Source organism: Schistocerca serialis, chromosome 5, assembly GCF_023864345.2.
Source record: "Schistocerca serialis cubense isolate TAMUIC-IGC-003099 chromosome 5, iqSchSeri2.2, whole genome shotgun sequence".
Taxonomy (NCBI): Eukaryota; Metazoa; Arthropoda; class Insecta; order Orthoptera; family Acrididae; genus Schistocerca; species Schistocerca serialis.
In genome coordinates this window covers 626813767-626838763 of record NC_064642.1, presented here as the reverse complement: position 1 = coordinate 626838763, position 24997 = coordinate 626813767, and the positions used below count along the sequence as shown (strand labels likewise).

The following is a 24997-nucleotide window of genomic DNA, read 5'->3' as shown; positions in this document are numbered from 1 at the left end:
AATAACACTTGGGTCAAGAAAGCGAATACTCAGAAAATCACAGAATACAACTGCGATAATGAAACCGCTACACATAGATTGTATAATCTCATCTTACGAGGAACGGGAAACAGCGAATGGAAAATCATTATATTAGTTCCACTTCTTGTTGAGAAGATAACTTCCAGAAGTGATAAAAAGCATCTCAATACGTGAAGAGCATGGTACCGAAAATGGCTGGAGTCAGACTCAACACGTATAGTATGTGGACGACAGAGACGAATACGGAAACCTAGAGACCATCTAATGGAATGAGAACGTTGGAAAAAAAATGGCTCTGAGCACTATGGGATTTAACATCTGAGGTCATCAGTCCCCTAGAACTTAGAACTACTTAAACCTAACTAACCTAAGGACATCATACACATCCATGCCCAAGGCAGGATTCGAACCTGCGACCGTAGCAGTCGCGCGGTTCCGCACTGAAGCGCCTAGAACCGCTTGGCCACCGCGGCCGGCGAACGTTGGAAAAGCTGTCTGGGATAGGCAATGTACCAAAACAGTCTTTCATCAATTAAGAACTCAAGGAATCAAAGTGAAATGCAGGAGAACTGAGTGTCTGTAAGAAAGCAATTATTAAGTACATGTATTCAACAGCAAAGCAGAGTTGAATGGGAGGGCTTGCAAGTAGAGTAACACAAGACAAGATTTAAAAAAGCTGTAGAGCATAAGGGAGAACAGAAGAACGGATAAAGAGTCTCCAAAAAACAGAACTTCCGTGATGAACTGACTCGAGACGAGGAGCTAATACTACAAGGATTGAAAATCAAATTCGACATGATGCTGAACCGCAAACAGATTGATGAATTGCACGTTGATGATTCTGAGAGTATAAATGCAGGTACTTCGATCTAGTTGGAGGTGGAGGCAGCAGTAAGTAAACTGAAAAATCAAGGTAGCTAGGCCAGCTAAATCCAGTATTCACTCGATCAAAGAACTATAAGAGATTGGTCAGCAATGGCTTTACTAACTGCTCGACAGAGTGTGAGACACTACTTTTCACATAGTGATTGAAAGCAGGGAATCATTATGATGTTATTTAAAAAGGTTATGGGAAGAAGTACACCTACTAAAGAAAGGAACTTCGCTGCCTCTTGACCTGGAAATCTAGCAGTTAGTGCTTAACGGCAGAAAGGGAAACCTGTTAAGCCAATACTCAGGGAGAAACTGCATGGCCTTAGACTACTTAAGTCAACTATTAATGCTGTTTTTGCAACAAGTACGCTTTTTGCGAAGTACTACGAGAAAACATATTTATTCTGTCTCTCTGAAAGTCTATAACGCATACTATCATCTCTTAGGCATATATGGAAATGCTTTATACTCGATAAAGGATCTGAGTACAATACAGCAAAAATTCGAAGGTTGTATGTATCTCCAACAAGGAGATTTTCAAACTCCAGACCGATGCACGTACCATTAACTACGTCCGTTTTATTGAATCCATCTTATGTAATCGCCTATTCCTTGTCACTGTTAACATTACCCAATTCCCGTACCTACCATTCCACAGCAGGTGTGTATTGAGGCTCCATTTTCTCTCCTCTCCTATATCTCCCCTACACTGCCGACATTCCCTAACCACCTCTGTTAGTCTATCTTCTACGCTATACTAATGACTCAGTTTACCTCACCCTCTATCCTACACTCCAGAAATCAAAACGATGTCTCCAACTCCTCTTCAATTAGTTTTCCTCGTGGTACAGACAGTGGTTCCTCAAGTTCATTCCTTCCAACACACAGACAAGAAATATAATACAAACCATCCTCAGCTTTGACCTCCATGATTCTTGCCTCATCAGTTACAGCTATCCTATCCAGCTAACCATTACACTAAAAATTTTTGGACTAACCTTCGATCGCAACTATGATGGACCCTTTATGGGTCAAAACTACCAACAGCCCAAAAATGGGCAGATTGTACCCCTCCACTACACTCCGCACCTACAAAACCTTAATTCGACCCATCCTCTCTCATGCATACGATGTATGGATGTCCGCCCCTACAAAGTTTCATCAGTCTTTCCAAAGCCTTGAACGTCAAGCACTCTGTCTTAACTTTGTGTGGCTGTTTACCCTCCGCCATGACGATCATCTACCACCTCACCAAAAGCCAACACTTTTTCATCCATTTTGATTACCTCCGCATTTCTACGACAAGACTAAACGAGACCCCAATAACCCCATTATTTCCCCTCTGATCACCAAACCTGGTATGTTGCCGTACCTTTAAAAAGACATCTCACCATCTCTACCCCTACACACACTCCATATCCTGTCCCAATGCGACTTAACCGATTTCCTCTCCCAGACAATGAAATCCGATTCGATATTTATCCATTCAACCAACCATAACTCTTCCCCACCTATCTCACTGCACATCAGGGTCTCCCGCCCCTCCTGCTTCTTCCCTTTCTATCTGTCCCTATCCCTCTGCCTCCTGATACCACGGCCCCCCTCCTCCCCCCCCCTCCTCCACGGTCAAATTACTCTTGTCTTCCCGCTCGTCGTCGCACTACCACCCAAACACACACTTTCATTTCCACTGATAATATTCAATGGTCTATACAGGGAGTCCCAGGAGGAATGGGCAATTTTCAGGGATATGACAGAAACGATTATTAAAGCAAAAAAGCCGAGTAAACATGGGATCTAAAATGGATACTTAAAAGATATGAGCACTTGTTCAGTAGAACAGAACTATTTCACATTAGCGAAGATTAACAAGTGCCCACAGATCTTAACGTGCAGATTTTAGAGCCCATGTTTAGTTGAAATTTTGATTCGAATTCATGGGTGAAGAGCGGGATGCTGTACCGCCGGCAGCCCACCCCTCGCTCATATGGGGAGAAGAGTATAAAATAACAATTAAAAAAAACAGAAAAAAACACACCAGCAGACCCAGAAGGCCCATGGCTAAAACGCTGGTTTCATAGTTATTTACAATATGACGCGGTAGCATATACTTAAATCTTTTATGTTTGCAGCGATGTTTGTTTTAATGAAAACGCTCTCTACCAGCACCACTCTGCTTCCGGAGCCGTCTTAGTTTCATTCATCTTTTCATATGCTTACTTTAGAAATCACGAAATGCTTTTGGATATTTTATTATTGGGTATTTATTTTTCCAGCTAAGTGCTTTTCTCTTATCAGGTATTCTTTAACACTTCGGTCTTAAAATACTGTGTAGAATTTTAGAGTTCTGTGATTTAGGTTGCGTAGCTGCCGCTGTATTTTAGAAACAACAAAAGAGAGACGAGAGGTTCTATTTGAACGTTGAAAGAATCAGGAATGTAAAATATCATCATCATAGTCCTGATGTCAGCAGACAGTGTCTATATACTTTATGTTGTGGGTAGAGTGGTTGATGTTGAAAACTGAACAGTGTAGCAGTAGCTACACTCCTGGAAATGGAAAAAAGAACACATTGACACCGGTGTGTCAGACCCACCATACTTGCCCCGGACACTGCGAGAGGGCTGTACAAGCAATGATCACACGCACGGCACAGCGGACACACCAGGAACAGCGGTGTTGGCCATCGAATGGCGCTTGCTGCGCAGCATTTGTGCACCGCTGCCGTCAGTGTCAGCCAGTTTGCCGTGGCATACGGAGCTCCATCGCAGTCTTTAACACTGGTAGCATGCCGCGACAGCGTGGACGTGAACCGTATGTGCAGTTGACGGACTTTGAGCGAGGGCGTATAGTGGGCATGCGGGAGGCCGGGTGGACGTACCGCCGAATTGCTCAACACGTGGGGCGTGAGGTCTCCACAGTACATCGATGTTGTCGCCAGTGGTCGGCGGAAGGTGCACGTGCCCGTCGACCTGGGACCGGACCGCAGCGACGCACGGATGCACGCCAAGACCGTAGGATCCTACGCAGTGCCGTAGGGGACCGCACCGCCACTTCCCAGCAAATTAGGGACACTGTTGCTCCTGGGGTATCGGCGAGGACCATTCGCAACCGTCTCCATGAAGCTGGGCTACGGTCCCGCACACCGTTAGGCCGTCTTCCGCTCACGCCCCAACATCGTGCAGCCCGCCTCCAGTGGTGTCGCGACAGGCGTGAATGGAGGGACGAATGGAGACGTGTCGTCTTCAGCGATGAGAGTCGCTTCTGCCTTGGTGCCAATGATGGTCGTATGCGTGTTTGGCGCCGTGCAGGTGAGCGCCACAATCAGGACTGCATACGACCGAGGCACACAGGGCCAACACCCGGCATCATGGTGTGGGGAGCGATCTCCTACACTGGCCGTACACCACTGGTGATCGTCGAGGGGACACTGAATAGTGCACGGTACATCCAAACCGTCATCGAACCCATCGTTCTACCATTCCTAGACCGGCAAGGGAACTTGCTGTTCCAACAGGACAATGCACGTCCGCATGTATCCCGTGCCACCCAACGTGCTCTAGAAGGTGTAAGTCAACTACCCTGGCCAGCAAGATCTCCGGATCTGTCCCCCATTGAGCAAGTTTGGGACTGGATGAAGCGTCGTCTCACGCGGTCTGCACGTCCAGCACGAACGCTGGTCCAACTGAGGCGCCAGGTGGAAATGGCATGGCAAGCCGTTCCACAGGACTACATCCAGCATCTCTACGATCGTCTCCATGGGAGAATAGCGGCCTGCATTGCTGCGAAAGGTGGATATACACTGTACTAGTGCCGACATTGTGCATGCTCTGTTGCCTGTGTCTATGTGCCTGTGGTTCTGTCAGTGTGATCATGTGATGTATGTGACCCCAGGAATGTGTCAATAAAGTTTCCCCTTCCTGGGACAATGAATTCACGGTGTTCTTATTTCAATTTCCAGGAGTGTATTTACATTGATAAATAACTTCTTTGCAAGAATGTACAAACGAAAGGGTAGTCTATACTAAAGATAATCAGAGTGATGTTGCGATGTTGTTTACAGACTGATCTTGTGTTCAGGAGAATGGAAACTCTCATCCGCATTGGGCACTCGTGATTCAGTTTTTTCGTGGTTTACTTGAATTACCTCATGCAAATACCAATACTATAAGGCCACGGCCGACTGCTTGTCTGATTCTTGTCATACTAAAGTGCCTGTGTTAATGAAACATCTTTTTTAAACTGCATTGTCAGGAAAAAAATTAGTACTCGCTTTTAGATGTTTACAGTTAACTCAAGATTTATTTTTGCAAACCGTGCCTGTGGAGTACAGGAAATTGTTACATTTACGTATGAATAGCACAAGCGGTTCTGAGGTACCAGGTATCGACCCACGGACAAACACCCATATTAGTACCTGATGTAGATTCCACGAACCATAGCGCAGACGCTGACTTTGACATCCTGTCAATCGTGCAGGCGGCGAATATTGTCCTGGGATACGTTATTCCACATCTGCTCGAGCTGTTCACATAGTTACGTAAGCGTTGTTGGTTGAAGAATCCCACGAGTCACTTTTCGTCCCATCATATCCCACATGCGTTCGACTGGAGACAAGTCCGCAGATCGTGCTGCCCAGGGAAGTTGCTGCACGTCTTGCACGGCTCGTTGAGTTTATCGGGCAGTGTGTTGGAGCATTATCCTGTTGGAACACCTTTCTGTTGCAAGAACGGCAAAAGAACGGGATGGTTGGCGTACACTCCAGAAACACCAAAGGTGAACAAAAGTTTTATCTTATCGCACTCGTGGCCATAAGGCTTGGGGTGGAGACAGTATGTCTCGGATAAATGCACTCTAGGAGACAGCGCTCATGCTACGGTCGCCGGTTCGAATCCTGCCTCGGGCATGGATGTGTGTGATGTTCTTAGGTTAGTTAGGTTTAAGTAGTTCTAAGTTCTAGGGGACTGATGACCACAGATGTTAAGTCCCATAGTGCTCAGAGCCATTTGAACCATTAGACAGCGCTCACGAGGTCTACGCCGCTCGCGCAAACGACCGCCACTTGCATGCAGGTAGAATCTACTTTGATCGCTGAAGACCGAGGTGCACCATATTATCTTCCAAGTAATTCTCTGACGGCACTACTCGAGCTATGCGCATCGCTACTGTTGTGTGAGTGGCAGGCGGGCTAGAGGTGTGCCGGCCGGTGTGGCCGTGCCGTTGTAGGCGCTACAGTCTGGAACCGAGCGACCGCTACGGTCCCAGGTTCGAATGCTGCCTCAGGCATGGATGTGTGTGATGTCCTTAGATTAGTTAGGTTTAATTAGTTTTAAGTTCTAGGCGACCGATGACCTCAGAAGTTAAGTCGCATAGTCCTCAGAGCCATTTGCACTATTTGCTAGAGGTGTGCGTGTCCATAGTTCCACAGTTCCACAGTTCGAACAGTTCGCGATGGCACGTGTGTACTCACAAGCCCTCTTATCTGTGCTGTGGTAGCTGTACCGTCTGCCACTGCTGTCCTTACAATACAATTATCATGGTGGGCGTCTGTTTTGCGTGAACGTCCAGAATTTCGTCTACGGCTTTGAGACCGCTGATACCTGTATCGCCGCGCAACAGAGGCAGCACATCCAACTTGTGTGGCAATTCGTCGAAAAGACCATCCCGCCACTCGGAAGGCTACAGTTGGACTCCTTTCAAACTAATTCATTTGGCTGCAGGAAGCGCGCGCGGTACGGGTGCGTCTCTGTGATATGGTTGCCCCCCTCCACCTCCCTGCTTGCTTTACATGTTTGCATCACACTGAGCCTTTGGGCTGTGAGCATTCCCTATCAAAGGGCAGATACATATGGCGCACTAGTAGGTATGCAACTACGCTACCTTTTGGCGGACAACGCTGAAAACATTACCAGTGCATCCACTATCCTCCAGACGGCATATGCCGTCATCGAATAGTGATCGACGTCATCTTTACAGGAGTACTAATTTTGCTCCGGCAAAGTGTAATAAACAAACACCTTTATAAAAATGATCCGCGGAACTCGACCATAGCCGGTCCAAAGCCCGTTTCTACATCTACATCTATAATCCGCAAGCCGCCTGACGGTGTGTGGCGGAGGGTACCTTGAGTACCACTATCGGTTCTCCCTTCTATTCCAGTCTCGTATTGTTCGTGGAAAGAAAGATTGTTGGTATGCCTCTTTGTGAGCTCTAATCTCTCTGATATTATCCTCATGGTCTCTTCGCGAGATATACGTAGGAGGGAGCAATATACTGCTTGACCCCTCGGTGAAGGTATGTTCTCGAAACTTCAACAAAAGCCCGCACCGATCTACTGAGCGTCTCTCTTGCAGAGTCTTCCATTGGAGTTTATCTATCTACTCCGTAACGCTTTCGCGATTACTACATGATCCCGTAACGAAGCGCGCTGCTCTCCGTTGGATCTTCTCTATCTCTTCTATCAACCCTATCTGGTACGGATCCCACACTGGTGAGCAATATTCAAGCAGTGGGCGAACAAGTGTACTGAAACCTACTTCCTCTGTTTTCGGACTGCATTTCCTTAGGAATCTTCCTATGAATCTCAGTTTGGCATCCGCTTTACCGAAGATTAATTTTATATGATCATTCCATTTTAAATCACTCCTAATGCCTACTAACAGATAATTTATCGAATTAACTGCTTCCAGTTGCTAACCTGCTATATTGTAGCTAAATGATAAAGGATCTTTCTTTCTATGTACTCGCAGCACATTACACTTGTCTACATTGAGATTGAATTGCCATTCTCTGCACCATGCGTCAATTCGTTGCAGATCCTCCTGCATTTCAGTACAATTTTCCATTGTTACAACCGCTCGATATACTACAGCATCATCCGTAAAAAGCCTCAGTGAACTTAATATACACTCCTGGAAATGGAAAAAAGAACACATTGACACCGGTGTGTCAGACCCACCATACTTGCTCCGGACACTGCGAGAGGGCTGTACAAGCAATGATCACACGCACGGCACAGCGGACACACCAGGAACCGCGGTGTTGGCCGTCGAATGGCGCTCGCTGCGCAGCATTTGTGCACCGCCGCCGTCAGTGTCAGCCAGTTTGCCGTGGCATACGGAGCTCAATCGCAGTCTTTAACACTGGTAGCATGCCGCGACAGCGTGGACGTGAACCGTATGTGCAGTTGACGGACTTTGAGCGAGGGCGTATAGTGGGCATGCGGGAGGCCGGGTGGACGTACCGCCGAATTGCTCAACACGTGGGGCGTGAGGTCTCCACAGTACATCGATGTTGTCGCCAGTGGTCGGCGGAAGGTGCACGTGCCCATCGACCTGGGACCGGACCGCAGCGACGCACGGATGCACGCCAAGACCGTAGGATCCTACGCAGTGCCGTAGGGGACCGCACCGCCACTTCCCAGCAAATTATGGACACTGTTGCTCCTGGGGTATCGGCGAGAACCATTCGCAACCGTCTCCATGAAGCTGGGCTACGGTCCCGCACACCGTTAGGCCGTCTTCCGCTCACGCCCCAACATCGTGCAGCCCGCCTCCAGTGGTGTCGCGACAGGCGTGAATGGAGGGACGAATGGAGACGTGTCGTCTTCAGCGATGAGAGTCGCTTCTGCCTTGGTGCCAATGATGGTCGTATGCGTGTTTGGCGCCGTGCAGGTGAGCGCCACAATCAGGACTGCATACGACCGAGGCACACAGGGCCAACACCCGGCATCATGGTTTGGGGAGCGATCTCCTACACTGGCCGTACACCACTGGTGATCGTCGAGGGGACACTGAATAGTGCACGGTACATCCAAACCGTCATCGAACCCATCGTTCTACCATTCCTAGACCGGCAAGGGAACTTGCTGTTCCAACAGGACAATGCACGTCTGCATGTATCCCGTGCCACCCAACGTGCTCTAGAAGGTGTACATCAACTACCCTGGCCAGCAAGATCGGATCTGTCCCTCATTGAGCATGTTTGGGACTGGATGAAGCGTCGTCTCACGCGGTCTGCACGTCCAGCACGAACGCTGGTCCAACTGAGGCGCCAGGTGGAAATGGCATGGCAAGCCGTTCCACAGGACTACATCCAGCATCTCTACGATCGTCTCGATGGGAGAATAGCAGCCTGCATTGCTGCGAAAGGTGGATATACACTGTACTAGTGCCGACATTGTGCATGCTCTGTTGCCTGTGTCTATGTGCCTGTGGTTCTGTCAGTGTGATCATGTGATGTATGTGACCCCAGGAATGTGTCAATAAAGTTTCCCCTTCCTGGGACAATGAATTCACGGTGTTCTTATTTCAATTTCCAGGAGTGTATATTGTGAGTAGCAACGGTCCTACGAGACTCCCCTGCGGCACACCTGAAATCACTCTTACTTCGGAAGAATTCTCTCCATTGGGTATAACATACTGCGTTCTGTTTTCTAGGAACTCTTCAATCCAATCACACAATTGGTCTGATAGTCCATATGTTCTTACTTTGTTCATTAAACGACTGTGGGGAACTGTATAGAACGCCTTGCGGAAGTCAAGAAACACGGCATCTACCTGGGAACTCGGGTCTATGGGCCTCTGAGTCTCGTGGACGAATAGCGCGAGCTGGGTTTCACACGATCGTCTTTTTCTAAATCCATGCTGATTCCTACAGAGTAGATTTCTAGTCTCCAGAAAAGCCATTATACCCGAAGATAATACGTGTTCCAAAATTCTACAACTGTCCGACGTTAGGTCTATAGTTCTGCACGTCTCTTCTAGAGACCTACGGTACACCGCTGCAAGATGGGGGGCAAGTTCCTTATCGTACTCTGTGTAAAATCGAACTGGTATCCCATCGGGTCCAGGTCGTTTAAGACAGGCGGAGCGTCAGGAGTAACAGCTGGTTCCGGCCGATTCTACTTCGTAAGCTCCCTTGTTAGGTCTACGACGAAGGCCTCAACGACAGCGAGCGTAGCAGAGAGGGGACTGATTCGGCGAAGCTGGGGGAAGGGGTAATCTTGTCTAGTCTAGGAAGTGGATTAAATCCAGAGTAGATGAGACTCCGAGGCTGTGAAGAAAGCGAATGATCTATAGCAAGTAATTCTCATGGAGAACAGTGGTTTTTCTCTGTATTGGAAAATGAACATAAACAGTTTCGACCGCAAGAAATCTTTATTTTTGTGGTTACCGGTTTAGGTCAGTTACTGCCAGTCTCCTGACCTCATATTGAAATACGAACATATAATAGATATAGAGGGATGGGAACAAATAGTAGAAATACATAAAATACCTCATATACAGGGTGTTACAAAAAGGTACGGCCAAACTTTCAGGAAACATTCCTCACACACAAATAAAGAAAAGATGTTATGTGGACATCTGTCCGGAAACGCTTAATTTCCATGTTAGAGCTCATTTTAGTTTCGATTCACCGCCGGTTGGCCCAATTGAAGGAAGGTAATGTTGACTTCAGTGCTTGTGTTGACATGCGACTCATTGCTCTACAGTACTAGCATCAAGCACATCAGTACGTAGCATCAACAGGTTAGTGTTCATCACGAACGTGGTCTTGCAGTCAGTGCAATGTTTACAAATGCGGAGTTGGCAGATGCCCATTTGATGTATGGATTAGCACGGGGCAATAGCCGTGGTGCGGTACGTTTGTATCGAGACAGATTTCCAGAACGAAGGTGTCCAGACAGGAAGACGTTCGAAGCAATTGATCGGCGTCTTAGGGAGCACGGAACATTCCAGCCTATGACTCGCGACTGGGGAAGACCTAGAACGACGAGGACACCTGCAACGGACGAGGCAATTCTTCGTGCAGTTGACGATAACCCTAATGTCAGCGTCAGAGAAGTTGCTGCTGTACAAGGTAACGTTGACCACGTCACTGTATGGAGAGTGCTACGGGAGAACCACTTGTTTCCGTACCATGTACAGCGTGTGCAGGCACTATCAGCAACTGATTGGCCTCCAAGGGTACATTTCTGCCAATGGCTCATCCAACAATGTGTCAATCCTCATTTCAGTGTAAATGTTCTCTTTACGGATGAGGCTTCATTCCAACGTGATCAAATTGTAAATTTTCACAATCAACACGTGTGGGCTGACGAGAATCCGCAATTGTGCATTCACGTCATCAAAACAGATTTTCTGTGAACGTTTGGGCAGGCATTGTTGGTGATGTCTTGATTGGGCCCCATGTTCTTCCACCAACGCTCAATGGAGCACGTTATCATGATTTCATACGGGATACTCTACCTGTGCTGCTAGAACATGCGGGACTGCTACGGTCGCAGGTTCGAATCCTGCCTCGGGCATGGATGTGTGTGATGTCCTTAGGTTAGTTATGTTTAAGTAGTTCTAAGTTCTAGGGGACTGATGACCTAAGATGTTAAGTCCCATAGTGCTCAGAGCCATTTTTTGCTAGAACATGTGCCTCTACAAGTACGACACAACATGTGGTTCATGCACGATGGAGCTCCTGCACATTTCAGTCGAAGTGTTCGTACGCTTCTCAACAACAGATTCGGTGACCGATGGATTGGAAGAGGCGGACCAATTCCATGGCCTCCACGCTCTCCTGACCTCAACCCTCTTGACATTCATTTATGGGGGCGTTTGAAAGCTCTTGTCTACGCAACCCCGGTACCAAATGTAGAGACTCTTCGTGCTCGTATTGTGGACGGCTGTGATACAATACGCCATTCTCCAGGGCTGCATCAGCGCATCACGGATTCCATGCGATGTAGGGTGGATGCATGTATCCTTGCTAACGGAGGATATTTTGAACATTTCCTGTAACAAAGTGTTTGAAGTCACGCTGGTACGTTCTGTTGCTGTGTGTTTCCATTCCATGATTTATGTGATTTGAAGAGAAGTAATAAAATGAGCTCTAACATGGAAAGTAAGCGTTTCCGGACACATGTCTACATAACATATTTTCTTTATTTGTGTGTGAGGAATGTTTCCAGAAAGTTTGGCCGTACCTTTTTGTAACACCCTGTATAACAAATAATAAAAGAAGATGTTATATCACCACCGCTTACCAACACGGGTATAATCTCTTCTTTTATTATTTGTTATATAAGATGCATTTTATATGTTACTCCTGTTTATACACATTCCTATTAATGCATTCTAAGTTCATATTTCAATATGAAGTAAGAAGTTGGTCAGTAACTGACCGAAACAAAAATAAAGATTTCTTTTGGTCGAAACTGTTTATGTTGGTTTCAGAACCTAGAGCAAGGAAACCTCTATCAAAACCCTGATAGGTTAAGAGGCCTCAAGGTGGAAGCCACGTCGCGCCGGCCGCAGTGGTCTAGTGGTTCTAGGCGCGCGACTACTACGGTCGCAGGTTCGAATCCTGCCTCGGGCATGGATGTGTGTGATGTCCTTAGGTTAGTTAGTTTTAAGTAGTTCTAAGTTCTAGGGGACTGATGACCACAGATGTTAAGTCCCATAGTGCTCTGAGCCATTTGAACCATTTTTTGGAAGCCACGTCACATTACTTTACTCTACATCTACATACATACTCCGCAAGCCGACGTACGGTATCGACTGTGTCTACGCCTCCGTATGAGCCCTGATTCCTCGTGTCTTATCTTCGTGGTGCTTTCGCGAAGTTTATGTTGGCGGCTGTAGGATCGTTCTGCAGTCAGCTTCGTATGTCGGTTTTCTAAATTTTCTCTGATAAAGGCTGGAAAAATATTCTGTAGACATCCACAGTTTTTCCTTAACTTGACTTTTTCTTCTTCAGGCATTTGACTAGATGACTGATAAATCACGGCAGTCAGACTTTTGTAATTTTTTATATTAGAGGTACGTGAAGTCAGAAAGCAAACACCAAACAGTTTGATGTTTCTCTCAAAAATCTTCGAGAAAATGGACTTTGAAGTTATCCAAGTATCTTTAATATCCTAAATACGGTATTTTGTTCGACCAGCTGCGTCGCTCTGTTATACCATGCTCGCCTACCATGTGGGTGGCCCGGATTTAATTCTTGGTTGTATAAGTTGTTAAATAAAGGCGCATGTTCCTTGAGATTTTCCGTGAAGCGTAATATACATAAGGATGAAATAAATTTAATTTGTAATTCTTTTGTAAATTCGGCCGGCCTCTGTGGCCGGGCAGTTCTAGGCGCTTCAGTCCGGAACTGCGCTGCTGCTACGGTCGCAGGTTCGACTCCTGCCTCGGGCATGGATGGTGTGATGTCCTTAGGTTTCTTAGGTTTAAGTAGTTCTAAGTCTAGGGGACTGATGACCTCAGATGCTCAGTCGCATAGTGCTTAGGGCCATTTTTTGTAAATTCGAACAATCCTTATAAACAATCATTTATAAAAGTTCGATAATTAAGAATTTATAAATGCAATGACAACTGGATATTTGTTTGCAATTAATTAGAAATAAGGAGATGTGTATTTTTCATAAAAATGATACATGATAGTTAGCGTGTATTTGATTAATTTTATATAAAATGGTGTAGGTATTCGAACAGAATGGAAGAAGAAATGAAAGAAATAATGATAAAAAAGAGACTCAAGCCAGTGATCCAACGTTTACCAACCTCGAGCGCTACAGATTTTTTCCCTGTATTTTTTCTATATTTTTCCCTTCACAGAAATGCTTGTAGAATATGAACCTTTGTTTAAAGACTTGCGTCTGTCAATAATCGAAGCCGGGAACCATGCATAGCAGGTCGGGATATTTTACCACAGGGCCACACTGCCTGTCGAACAATCGGCTACACTTTAGGGTACTAAAGACGCTCAGGAAACTTCAGTGTCGATTTTCTCAATAATTCTTGAGATTTTCATCCAGTAGCCTTGGTTGATTGTTATTTAAGTATTGAACTTCACGTTTCGTCAGTATAAAAAAGGTAGTTGAGTACCCGGAATTGCCCAGATGTGTTTATTCCAGTGTTCTATTAGTCCATCTCCTCCTTCACCCTTTCTCTGTCCATCTGTCCCTTCATTCCCTCTCTGTCCGTCTCCCCCTACATCCACTCTCTGTCCATCTGCCCCTCTTCCATCTCCCTGTTCATTTGCTCCTCACCCCTCTGTCCATCTCCTCCTTTCTCCCCGCTGTCCATCTCCTCAATTCCATCTCCTCCTCCCCCTCTCTTTATCCACCTTCCTCGGCCTCTTCTCTTAGTCCATCTACTAATCCCCCTCTCTCTGTTCATCTACTTCCTCCTCTCCCTGTTCCTGTTCTTCTATTTCCTTTCTCTGGCCATCTCGCCCTCTCCCATCTCTGTGTCCTTCCTCCTCTTCATCTACGTCTACATTTAGCATACACACTCAGCAAGTCACCTTAATGTTCCTTTCCTGTTCCGCTTGCAGACAGAGCGAGGAGAAAAAGACTGTCTATATGCCCTAATTTCCCAATTTCCCGTACCTTATATCTTCGTGGTACTTAGGCGAAATGTATGTTGGCGGCAGTAGGATCCTTCTACAGCCAGCTCCAAATGCCGGTTCTCTAAATTTTCTAAATAATGTTTTTCGAAAAGAACGTCGCCTCCCCTCCAGGGATTCCCCTTTGAGTTCCCGAAGTATCTCCAAAGGTTTGTTTTTCCTACTCATCCGCAATAACTTACATTTTTCTATATCTAGATTTAGCTGCCATTCATCATACTGGCTAGAAATTTTGTCTAAGTCATCTTTTATCACTCTACTCGCCTTAAACATTTTCCCGTACACCACGGAGTCATCAGAAAACATCTGCAGATTGCTACCCACCTTGTCCTCCAAATCTTTACCTGTTTAGAAAAAAGTAGCGGTCCTGTCACATTTCCCTGGGGCACTCTTGACGATATCCTTGTCTCTGACAAACGCTGCCGTCGAGGACAGCACGCTAGGCTCTATTACTTAACATGTCTTCGAGCCACTCACTTATCTGGCAGCCTATTCCGTATGTTCGTTCCTTCGTTAACAGTCTGCAGTGGGGTACCGTGCCAAGTGCTCATCAGAAATCCAGAAATATGGAATCTGCTTGTTGTCCTTCATCTACAGTTCGCAACACATCATGTAACAAACGAATAAGCGTCCCTTCTTCTGTCAATTTCTTTCTCCCCTCACTCTTTTCATCTCCTGTCCCTCTGCCTCTCTCTTTCTTCCCCTGTCTTCATCACCTCCTTATTCTCTGTCCATCTCCCACTCTCCCCTGTCCGTTTGCAACACCTCCCTCTCCCTCGCTGTCTGTCCATCCCGTCCTCAGCCTTTCTCTCTTCACGTTATCGCTTTCAACTCAACTGGAGACTGGTAGCTCTTACCACCATAGTATTTCTTTCCAGGTCGTAACCAGTATGTGTACCGAATTTGGTTGAAATCGTTCCAGGGCTTTAGAATGAGTTTCCCATTATCACATACGTTTAACATATTTCACACATATTTTTATCGATATTTCACCTACATCTCTAGTGAATTTAATTATACAATTTCATTTTCACACAGTTCGTTGTTTATGACGTCGTATGTCCTCAAAAAATGGCTCGAAGCACTATGGGACAACATCTGAGGTCATCAGTCCCCTAGACTTAGAACTACTTAAACCTAACTAACCTAAGGACATCACACACATCAATGCCCGAGGCAGGATTCAAACCTGCGACCGTAGCAGCAGCGCGGTTCCGGACTGAAGAGCACCTAGAACCGTTTGGTCACAGCGGCCGGCGTATCTCCTCGAACATGTGCTGTACAGTGATATAATTTTGCAGATACGTCCAGTAGTATGTGTGACTACAGTCTGCAGAATGTGTTGTGAATAGAGTCAGCAGTAATAAAGTAGAACGTGGTGCATGATGCGGCAGTTCTTCGAGCTTCTCAGTGTTTACGACGTCATATCTCCTGAACTATATGTCGTACAACGATTTATTTTTTCACGTGTGTTTGCGAAATGTGTTGTGAATAGAATTAGTAGTAAAGAAATAAGAAATTAAAATGTCATACATGATACCGCGGTTTTTAATCCATTTCAGTATTTAACGTGGTATCTCCTGAACCACAAGTCATATTACGAAATAGTTTTGTAGATACATTCATATTCATATATTGACACCGTAAGCAAAATGTGTCGCGAATAGTGTTAGTAGTAAAGAAGAAATAAATTAAAACGTCATGCTTCAGTTTGACTGCACGAACAGCTAAAACGTAGTAAGCGATAAATGTTTTTTCTTTAATCATTTTGCGGAGGCTGTCAGCGAGAAAAAGTTTCGTAAGGGTTTGAAATTATGTGTATAGTTTGTTGCAAGTTACTAAGCGCTCTTATTCACAAATACTGGCTGAATAAAGTATGTATATTCGTGCGACATAGGTTACACTGATTTCTCACCCCAAACCCCACCTCCACCTCTTTGACAGGTAGTCGGTTCTTAGCCTCATAGTGATTCTTTGCAGACAGTACTTGATATGTGTAGTGAGTCTGAAATCAGTCCAGTGGTTTAGGAGAAGATGTGGACATATAGAGTGGTCGGTAACAACCTGAAAATCTTGTAAGGGTGCTGCAGGATAGGTGGCTCTGAGAAATAACTGTTAAGAGGAAATTTCGATACACTGGCCCGTTTCAGAATTAATTAACATTGACGTTAGCCAGGCAAACCGTTGCGCGAGCAAATTCAAGGAGCCTGCCAGAGACGGTGTTGCCAGGTGTGTTCCACGTCTCGTTTCCTAAAACCGAGCAAGAGAGCGGTGCAAACACTGGAAGTGAGGATTGAATCCGAGCCACAGGCTTTCTCGTGCACTGTCTTCTGCGCAATGGGAATAATTGACAGTAATTTGTATCTGGCGGGCCGCCTGAATTTGCTCGTGAAACAGCGCGGTAGCTAACTCAAACGCTGCTTAACTCGGATATGGCGCAGTGTATCGATTTTTTTCTTAACAATAAATCTCAGCACAACCTTCCCTGCAACACTCCCAAAAGCTTTTCAGACTCTTTCTGACCAACCTGTGTGTGCATATCTACACTCCTGGAAATGGAAAAAAGAACACATTGACACCGGTGTGTCAGACCCACCATACTTGTTCCGGACACTGCGAGAGGGCTGTACAAGCAATGATTACACGCACGGCACAGCGGACACACCAGGAACCGCGGTGTTGGCCGTCGAATGGCGCTAGCTGCGCAGCATTTGTGCACCGCCGCCGTCAGTGTCAGCCAGTTTGCCGTGGCATACGGAGCTCCATCGCAGTCTTTAACACTGGTAGCATGCCGCGACAGCGTGGACGTGAACCGTATGTGCAGTTGACGGACTTTGAGCGAGGGCGTATAGTGGGCATGCGGGAGGCCGGGTGGACGTACCGCCGAATTGCTCAACACGTGGGGCGTGAGGTCTCCACAGTACATCGATGTTGTCGCCAGTGGTCGGCGGAAGGTGCACGTGCCCGCCGACCTGGGACCGGACCACAGCGACGCACGGATGCACGCCAAGACCGTAGGATCCTACGCAGTGCCGTAGGAGACCGCACCGCCACTTCCCAGCACATTAGGGACACTGTTGCTCCTGGGGTATCGGCGAGGACCATTCGCAACCGTCTCCATGAAGCTGGGCTACGGTCCCGCACACCGTTAGGCCGTCTTCCGCTCACGCCCCAACATCGTGCAGCTCGCCTCCAGTGGTGTCGCGACAGGCGTGAATGGAGGGACGAATGGAGACGTGTCGTCTTCAGCGATGAGAGTCGCTTCTGCCTTGGTGCCAATGATGGTCGTATGCGTGTTTGGCGCCGTGCAGGTGAGCGCCACAATCAGGACTGCATACGACCGAGGCACACAGGGCCAACACCCGGCATCATGGTGTGGGGAGCGATCTCCTACACTGGCCGTACACCACTGGTGATCGTCGAGGGGACACTGAATAGTGCACGGTACATCCAAACCGTCATCGAACCCATCGTTCTACCATTCGTAGACCGGCAAGGGAACTTGCTGTTCCAACAGGACAATGCACGTCCGCATGTATCCCGTGCCACCCAACGTGCTCTAGAAGGTGTAAGTCAACTACCCTGGCCAGCAAGATCTCCGGATCTGTCCCCCATTGAGTATGTTTGGGACTGGATGAAGCGTCGTCTCACGCGGTCTGCACGTCCAGCACGAACGCTGGTCCAACTGAGGCGCCAGGTGGAAATGGCATGGCAAGCCGTTCCACAGGACTACATCCAGCATCTCTACGATCGTCTCCATGGGAGAATAGCAGCCTGCATTGCTGCGAAAGGTGGATATACACTGTACTAGTGCCGACATTGTGCATGCTCTGTTGCCTGTGTCTATGTGCCTGTGGTTCTGTCAGTGTGATCATGTGATGTATCTGACCCCAGGAATGTGTCAATAAAGTTTCCCCTTCCTGGGACAATGAGTTCACGGTGTTCTTATTTCAATTTCCAGGAGTGTATTTTTATAATATACACTGAAGTGCCAAAGAAACTGGTATAGACATGCGTTTCCAAATACAGAGATATGTAAACAGGCAGAATACAGCGTTGCAGTTGGCCATATAAGACAATAAGAGTCTGGCGCAGTTCTTAGATCGGTTACTGCTGCTACAATGGCAGGTTATCAAGGTTTAAATGACTAAATAAATCTCGGGTGAACAGCCTGGCATGAGTGTGCATAGGACACAACATTTCGGCAATCGATCACGTTGCCATCATCAGGTGTGCTGACATACTGACAGGCGCTGCCGCTCCTCCCTCAGGCGCTTCCTATGTGTCGGTGCGGTCCAGATGCAGCGTCCGTTCTCCCGCCAGTCTGGGCGCTGCGTCCTAGGTCTTCTCGTTCAGGAGCGTCTGTCGGCACCGCTCTCGTTATTCTTCCCTCCTCCCCCGAAGTCGGTACAGTCTGGGAAATATCCTTTTTCTCTTAATCCGGATGATCGCGGGTTCCCACGCTTTGCTAAGGACGTAACCGCTGTCACGATTTAGTTGTGGCTCCCTTACTCTGATCTCTATGGCTTCTTTGATGACACAGTCCCAGTATTTGGAAGTCTGTGTGAGGACTCTGGTTTGGTCATAATCCATGCTGTGGAGTTCCGACAGGCAATGCTCAGCGATTGCCGACTTACTGGGCTGTAGCAGTCTAGTGTGCCGTTGATGTTCTCGGCATCGGTCCTCAATGGTACGAATGGTTTGACCTAAGTATACGCTACCGCATTGGCAAGGTATCTGATAAACCCCTGATTTACTAGACCAAGGTTGTCCTTGACACTACCAAGAAAGCTCTTGGTTTTGCTTGGAGGATGGATGATGGTTTTCACTTGGTGTTTACGTAAAATGCATCCAATTTTTCCGGATAAGGCCCCATAAAACGGAATAATAGCCAACGCCGCCTCCTCCTGAGATTCATCCTCAGTTTCCGCCGGTACTGCAGGTGTGGGATGTAGAGCCTTCCGAATTTGCCCTTCCTTGTAACCGTTCCTCCGAAAACGGTCTTCAGATGGTCCAATTCTTGTTGGAGACTGTCCCTGTCGGAGATGGTGTGAGCTCTGTGTACAAGAGTTTTGAGCACGCCATTCTTTTGTGCCGGCTGGTGACAGCTATCCGCATGTTTACAAATCGGTGTGCATCTTCTTCCTATACACGCTGACGGCACTTTGGGCCACACTAGACTGCAACAGCCCAGTAAGTCGGCAATCGCTGAGCATTGCCTGTCGGAACTCCACAGCATGGATTATGACCAAACCAAAGTCCTCACACAGACTTCCAAATACTGGGACTGCGTCATCAAAGAAGAAGAAGCCATAGAGATCAATCGTGACAGCGGTTACGTCCTTAGCAGAGCGTGGGAACCCGCGATCACCCGGATTAAGAAGAAAAAGGATATTTCCCAGACTGTACCGATTTCGGGGGAGGAGGGAAGAATAACGAGAGCGGTGCCGACAGCCGCTCCTGAACGAGAAGACCTAGGACGCAGCGCCCAGACGTCGGGAGAACGGACGCTGTACCTGGACCGCGCCGACTCATGGGAAGCGCCTGAGGAAGGAGCGGAAGGGGGATTGTACTGTATATACCTGGCGCCGGCCCACCACCGGTCAGTACATCAGCGCACCTGATGATGTCAACGTGGTCGATTGCCGAAATATTGCGTCCTATGCACACTCATGCCAGGCTTTTCACCCGAGATATATTTCGTCATAAAATACGCCTGTAGAAATTGAAGAATCACAAGATTTAAGTGAATTTCAACGTGGTGTTATAGTCGGCGCACGAGCGATGGGACACAGCATCTCCATGGTAGCGTTCCTACACGATATTAGGCACGGTGTGGTTTTGTGAAGTGCAGAGGAGGAGGAAGCAGAAGATGAAGAAGAGGAAGAAGTGATTCACGGTTGAATAAAATTGCCGCTAGTACGTATTCACAGATGATAGGCGAGACACTCACATCCCGACGAAGCAGTGAGCGGCGGTGAGGACGTGCTGGCGGGAGATGAGCGCTCCTGCGCAGACACCGTTGTCGGGCTCCCCGCGCAGTAGCAGCTCCGCGAACCACGGGTAGGCGTAGGCCGGCGCCTTCACGCCGCCCACGACGCGGCTGCCCGACGTCAGCCCGCATACTGCAACATTCCAACGCCGCAACGTCACAGCGTACCGTCACATGCCGCACAGTAGACAGCCCAAACAGCGGCGATATCGGTGCCGCTTTCCTGTTTTTCCTGTCCTACACAGGTGTCAGTCACAGCGAACGGGTGTAAGAGCCGGCGAAGGCGACCTGGCTTCCCGACGCTGTGGTGGACTCTTCTGCCATTGTAACTTCTAGACATAATTTTCGAAACGGGCTTATGAGGAATGGACAGTGTATGGCAGTATTCGATTCGCCGCAAGGGTTAGTGCTACGCTACGTTTCGTCTACAATTTAAAATTTTGTACTATTTTTTAATTACAGAATTTGGCCAACTACTGACCTCTTAGAACCTAAGGCAAAGGTACAGTCTTTTTATCTTCGCAGAACTTCTCCATGGGTTGCCTGAGGGCCTGCTTCTGTTCATTTAACATCACCCTCCAGTTTACAACGTGTAGTGTGTAACGTGTTGTGCGCACTGCTGCCCGAAAAAAGAAACGTGGTTTTGTGGATAGCTAACCATTCTGGAACATTTACATATGACGGAACTGTTTTATATTGTCGAACTTGCGAGAAAAATGTTTCATGCAAAAAGAAGTTTCAAATAGACCAGCCTGTCAAGACAAGTCTTCATATCGTAGGAATGCAGAAGAAAGGACTACGACTACAACTTCTGATAACAGCAAGTTGCAATAGCAGGGATTTATCCAAAGGTAACCAAAAAAGTCGGTTTAACATGAATCTATGTGAAGCTTTAATTGGAAGCAATATTCTTCGTCACAGACTTACAAAACCTATCCTCAAAAGTTTCCTGCGCAAATATTGCTTAAATCAAAATTTACCGAATGAATGACCAGCCGGCCGAGGTGGTCGAGCGGTTCTAGGCGCTTCTGTCCGGAACAGCGCTGCTGCTACGGTCTCAGGTTCGAATCCTGCCTCGGGCATGGATGTTTGTGAGTCCCTTAGGTTAGTTAGGTTTAAGTAGTTCTAAGTCTAGGGGACTGATGACCTCAGATGTTAAGTCCCATAATGCTTAGAGCCATTTTATGAATGAACATTACGTAAAAATTACTTACCGTCAGTTCTGGAAGAAATACGCAATGAAAAGGCAGCATTATGTGTATTTCAGTTGACGAAACTACAGACACTTGTGGCTGTTACGTTGCAAATTTAATTGTTGGTGTTTTAAAAGAAGAGCCTTCTTCTTCCTGTTTAGGGGCCTGCAAAGAACTTGAAAAGGTAAGTCATTCTACGATTGCCAGATTTGTGAATGAGGCTATTAGAAAAATATTTCCAGAATCTTCTGCAGATGAAAAGGTATTTGTGTTTATTTCAGATTCTGCTCTCTGTATGAGCGCAGCAGGAAGAGCCCTCCGAGTATTTTATCCCAATTTGATTCATGTGACGTGCTTTGCTCATGGAGTATATCGCCTTGCTGAAGTACGTTCCACGTTTGTGAATGTAAATAAACTGATTTAATCCTGAAAGAAAGTGTTTCTAAAGGCTCCCGCTCGCATCAAGACCTACAAAGAAAAACTACCAAATGTGCCTTTACTTCCCGAACCAGTGGTAACTCGTTGAGGTACGTGGATCGAAGCTGTGTTGTTTTACAATGAACATTTCGAGGCCATTAGAGGGGTAGTAAACGACTCCGATAGTGCAGAGGCTTTGGCAGTTTGCCAGTGCAAGGAAGCTTTTTAATGAGTGTGATTAGCACTCATTTTTCCTATATACCTGCAAGTACTGGTTCAAATGGCTCTGAGCACTATGAGACTTAACATCTGAGGTCATCAGTCCCCTAGAACTTAGAACTACTTAAACCTAACTAACCTAAGGACATCACACACATCCATGCCCGAGGCAGGATTCGAACCTGCGACCGTAGCGGTCGCGCGGTTCCAGACTGAAGCGCCTAGAACCGCTCGGCCATATCGGCCGGCCCTGCAGGTATTAAAAAAGCTTGAAACTCAAGATCTGGCTTTGAATGAATCTATTCAGATAATCGATAAAATTATTGTAGTGAACTCCTCATTGCCTGAGGTATTTCCAAGAAAAAATTTTAAACAATAACCCAGGCTTTGAACCCTTGTACGAAATTGATAATTTTATTAATGGGGCAGGTGGACTTTTACCAGAAACAATAAGTGCCAACATTGCACCCAAATTCAGATACTGCCCAGTTACCTCAGATGATATAGAACGGTCCTTTTCTGCTTACAAAAATGTGTTGACTGATCGAAGACACGATCTTACTACCGAACATCTGGAACAGTACTTGCTCGTCGATGTTTACAATAGCAGAGAAATGTAAAATAAGTTGTAAATGATGCTTTGTTCCAATTGAATTGATTAAAAGTTAATGCTGTTCAAAAAAATTCATGATTGAATGTTGTCTTTTCAATAACGTATTGCGGAGTTTTTGAGCCTGCCCCTCTGCGTGCGATATGTCTCGACGTTGGTCCCGTACATATCGACTCTGTCGCTGCGACTCACTCGCATCGCATTACCGACAAAAAATAGCAAAGAAGGAACAATTCTTGAAACACGGTATGCGTCCCCATTTTGCAGATTTTTAGAAAACAATCCCAGAAAGGTCCCCTTCCTAACCTTTGCCACAAACTATTCAGAAAATTATACCACCGTTCTAAATGTACCGATTTTTCGCAAGACCGGCACTCTTCCTCGTAAGTGGTATGCACAGATTTGGCTTTGAGATATAATGTATGCCGTAACTACCATATTTTTTTATTATTTGATATTGCGTATTTGGACACTTTTCATGTATCGTTAAGCATTTCTCATGCATATTTGCACGCAGTTTTTAAAGTTTTTATGATGCGTATAATCCGGTCTATAGGTAATCAGGTTTCACCAATAAGGTGTGAGGCTTGTGGAATTTATACAGAAGATTTTCACTGAATTGTGTTATGGTCGTATCACTGTCCTTTTATTGTATTATTGCATGTGTTAGGATAGAGAGATTTGTCTTTTCACTGGCTGTGTTTTTTTTTTTTTTTTTTTTTTTTTTTTTTTTTTTTTTTTTTTTTTTTTAGTAATAGGGTTGACAGCGCATGATGTGAGCGCTACAGAAGCATGTCAACATAACGAGGTGAGTTGTTCATTGTTGGTGTGTGATGAGAGACTACGTGCGTCTTTTGATACGGGGAGGGAGAGTCAAATGGTTCAAACGGTTCTAGCACTATGGGACTGAACAATGAGTTCATCAGTCCTCTGTACTTAGAACTACTTAAAACTAACTACCTAAGAACATCACATACAGCCATGCCCGAGGCACGACTCGAACCTGCGACCGTAGCCTTTGCGCGGTTCCGGCCTGAAGCGCCTAGAACCGCTCGGTCACAGCGGCCGGCGAGGGAAAGTCATAAGTATTCCTTTCCCCAAGCTGCCATTACCAACAAGAACTACTGAAGAACTAATAGTCGACCCGAAGCATGTACTGAAACCTAGGGAGCAGAGCTCATCGTTATCCATAATATGGAAACAGTAGAAATTAGCAGCAATGGAGCCTAACTCGTATTACGAATGTTTTGCGGTCCAACCCCATTCTGTAAAATGGGAAGCTCTGGGAAATATACACCAGTAAAGACACGAGAAGTAATATTGATTTGCAAGGAGACGGGAAGCTACGCACTGATGCTCATGGATGACATGAGCTTTGTCAAGCCCAAGAGGAAAGTGTCACTACATGTCCGACCAGAATGCTCCAGAACGACGTGATGTCGTGTCAGATACAGTTTCTCCTGGATCAGATGTGTGCAGTAGAGTGTCAAAGGGCTGTCCTGGAGGATTTACCACAAATTGCGATTATAACCTGTTTGATCAGGGTCGGCTCACGGAAATAAAGCGGCTGTAGTGGGTTATTGGTTAATGGTACCACCTGCGATATAGCAGGAACAACCTTTCGTCTCCCAGCTATTATCGCTGGGACCGTTATAATGAATACAACACAGCCCGCATTGTGTTGCAAGAAAAACCATTGAATTTGTTACCAATCTAATATCTGACTTTAAAAACTGCCATTCTCCATTCTCTGAATGAACTTATAACCATGTAGAAAGGTCATATTGCCTCTGAGCAGGTGCTCTAGCAGGTGCGTCAGTAAAATGATAAACACCGTGATAAAATCATGGCCACGAGCGTCCCTGTTTCTGGAACCACTGTGATCCTGACTCTGCTTTGTGTAGCCTGTGTCTACTTTACGTGAAGAATCACTCGAATTATTGAGCTGGTTTAATCTTAGGAATGAACATATGTTCAACGAAGCATGTGGTTTACACCGAATCAGAGCAAGGGAAAGTGGAGAATATTATATTTTTACATTAACTTGTGAAACTTGAATCGTATTTTTGGGAGAAGAAATGTAGCGCCACTGCTTAGTTGGAGCGGTGAACTATTCCTCCATAGATTAGCAGAACAATGTTTGTCAGCTTGAAGACCAAGCTCTATTGAGCAAGAGAACGTATTCAGTGCGAAAGAATACTCATTCAGTAAGCTGACGATGCAGAATACGCTAGCCAGAGACCTTGAAAACTAAGCTTATAGCTCCAG

General features: G+C 46.4%; 1 protein-coding gene across 1 annotated transcript in view; it reads right to left on the bottom strand.

The window, feature by feature from the left end:
- The window catches only part of LOC126481376 (coagulation factor XI-like), a 170882-nt gene that overhangs the window by 104794 nt on the left and 41091 nt on the right, over positions 1–24997 (bottom strand). Inside the window, exon 2 of the mRNA XM_050105086.1 lies at positions 20252–20423. Within this exon, the coding sequence (XP_049961043.1) occupies positions 20252–20423 (172 nt within the window). The remainder of the gene's footprint in view (positions 1–20251; positions 20424–24997) is intronic.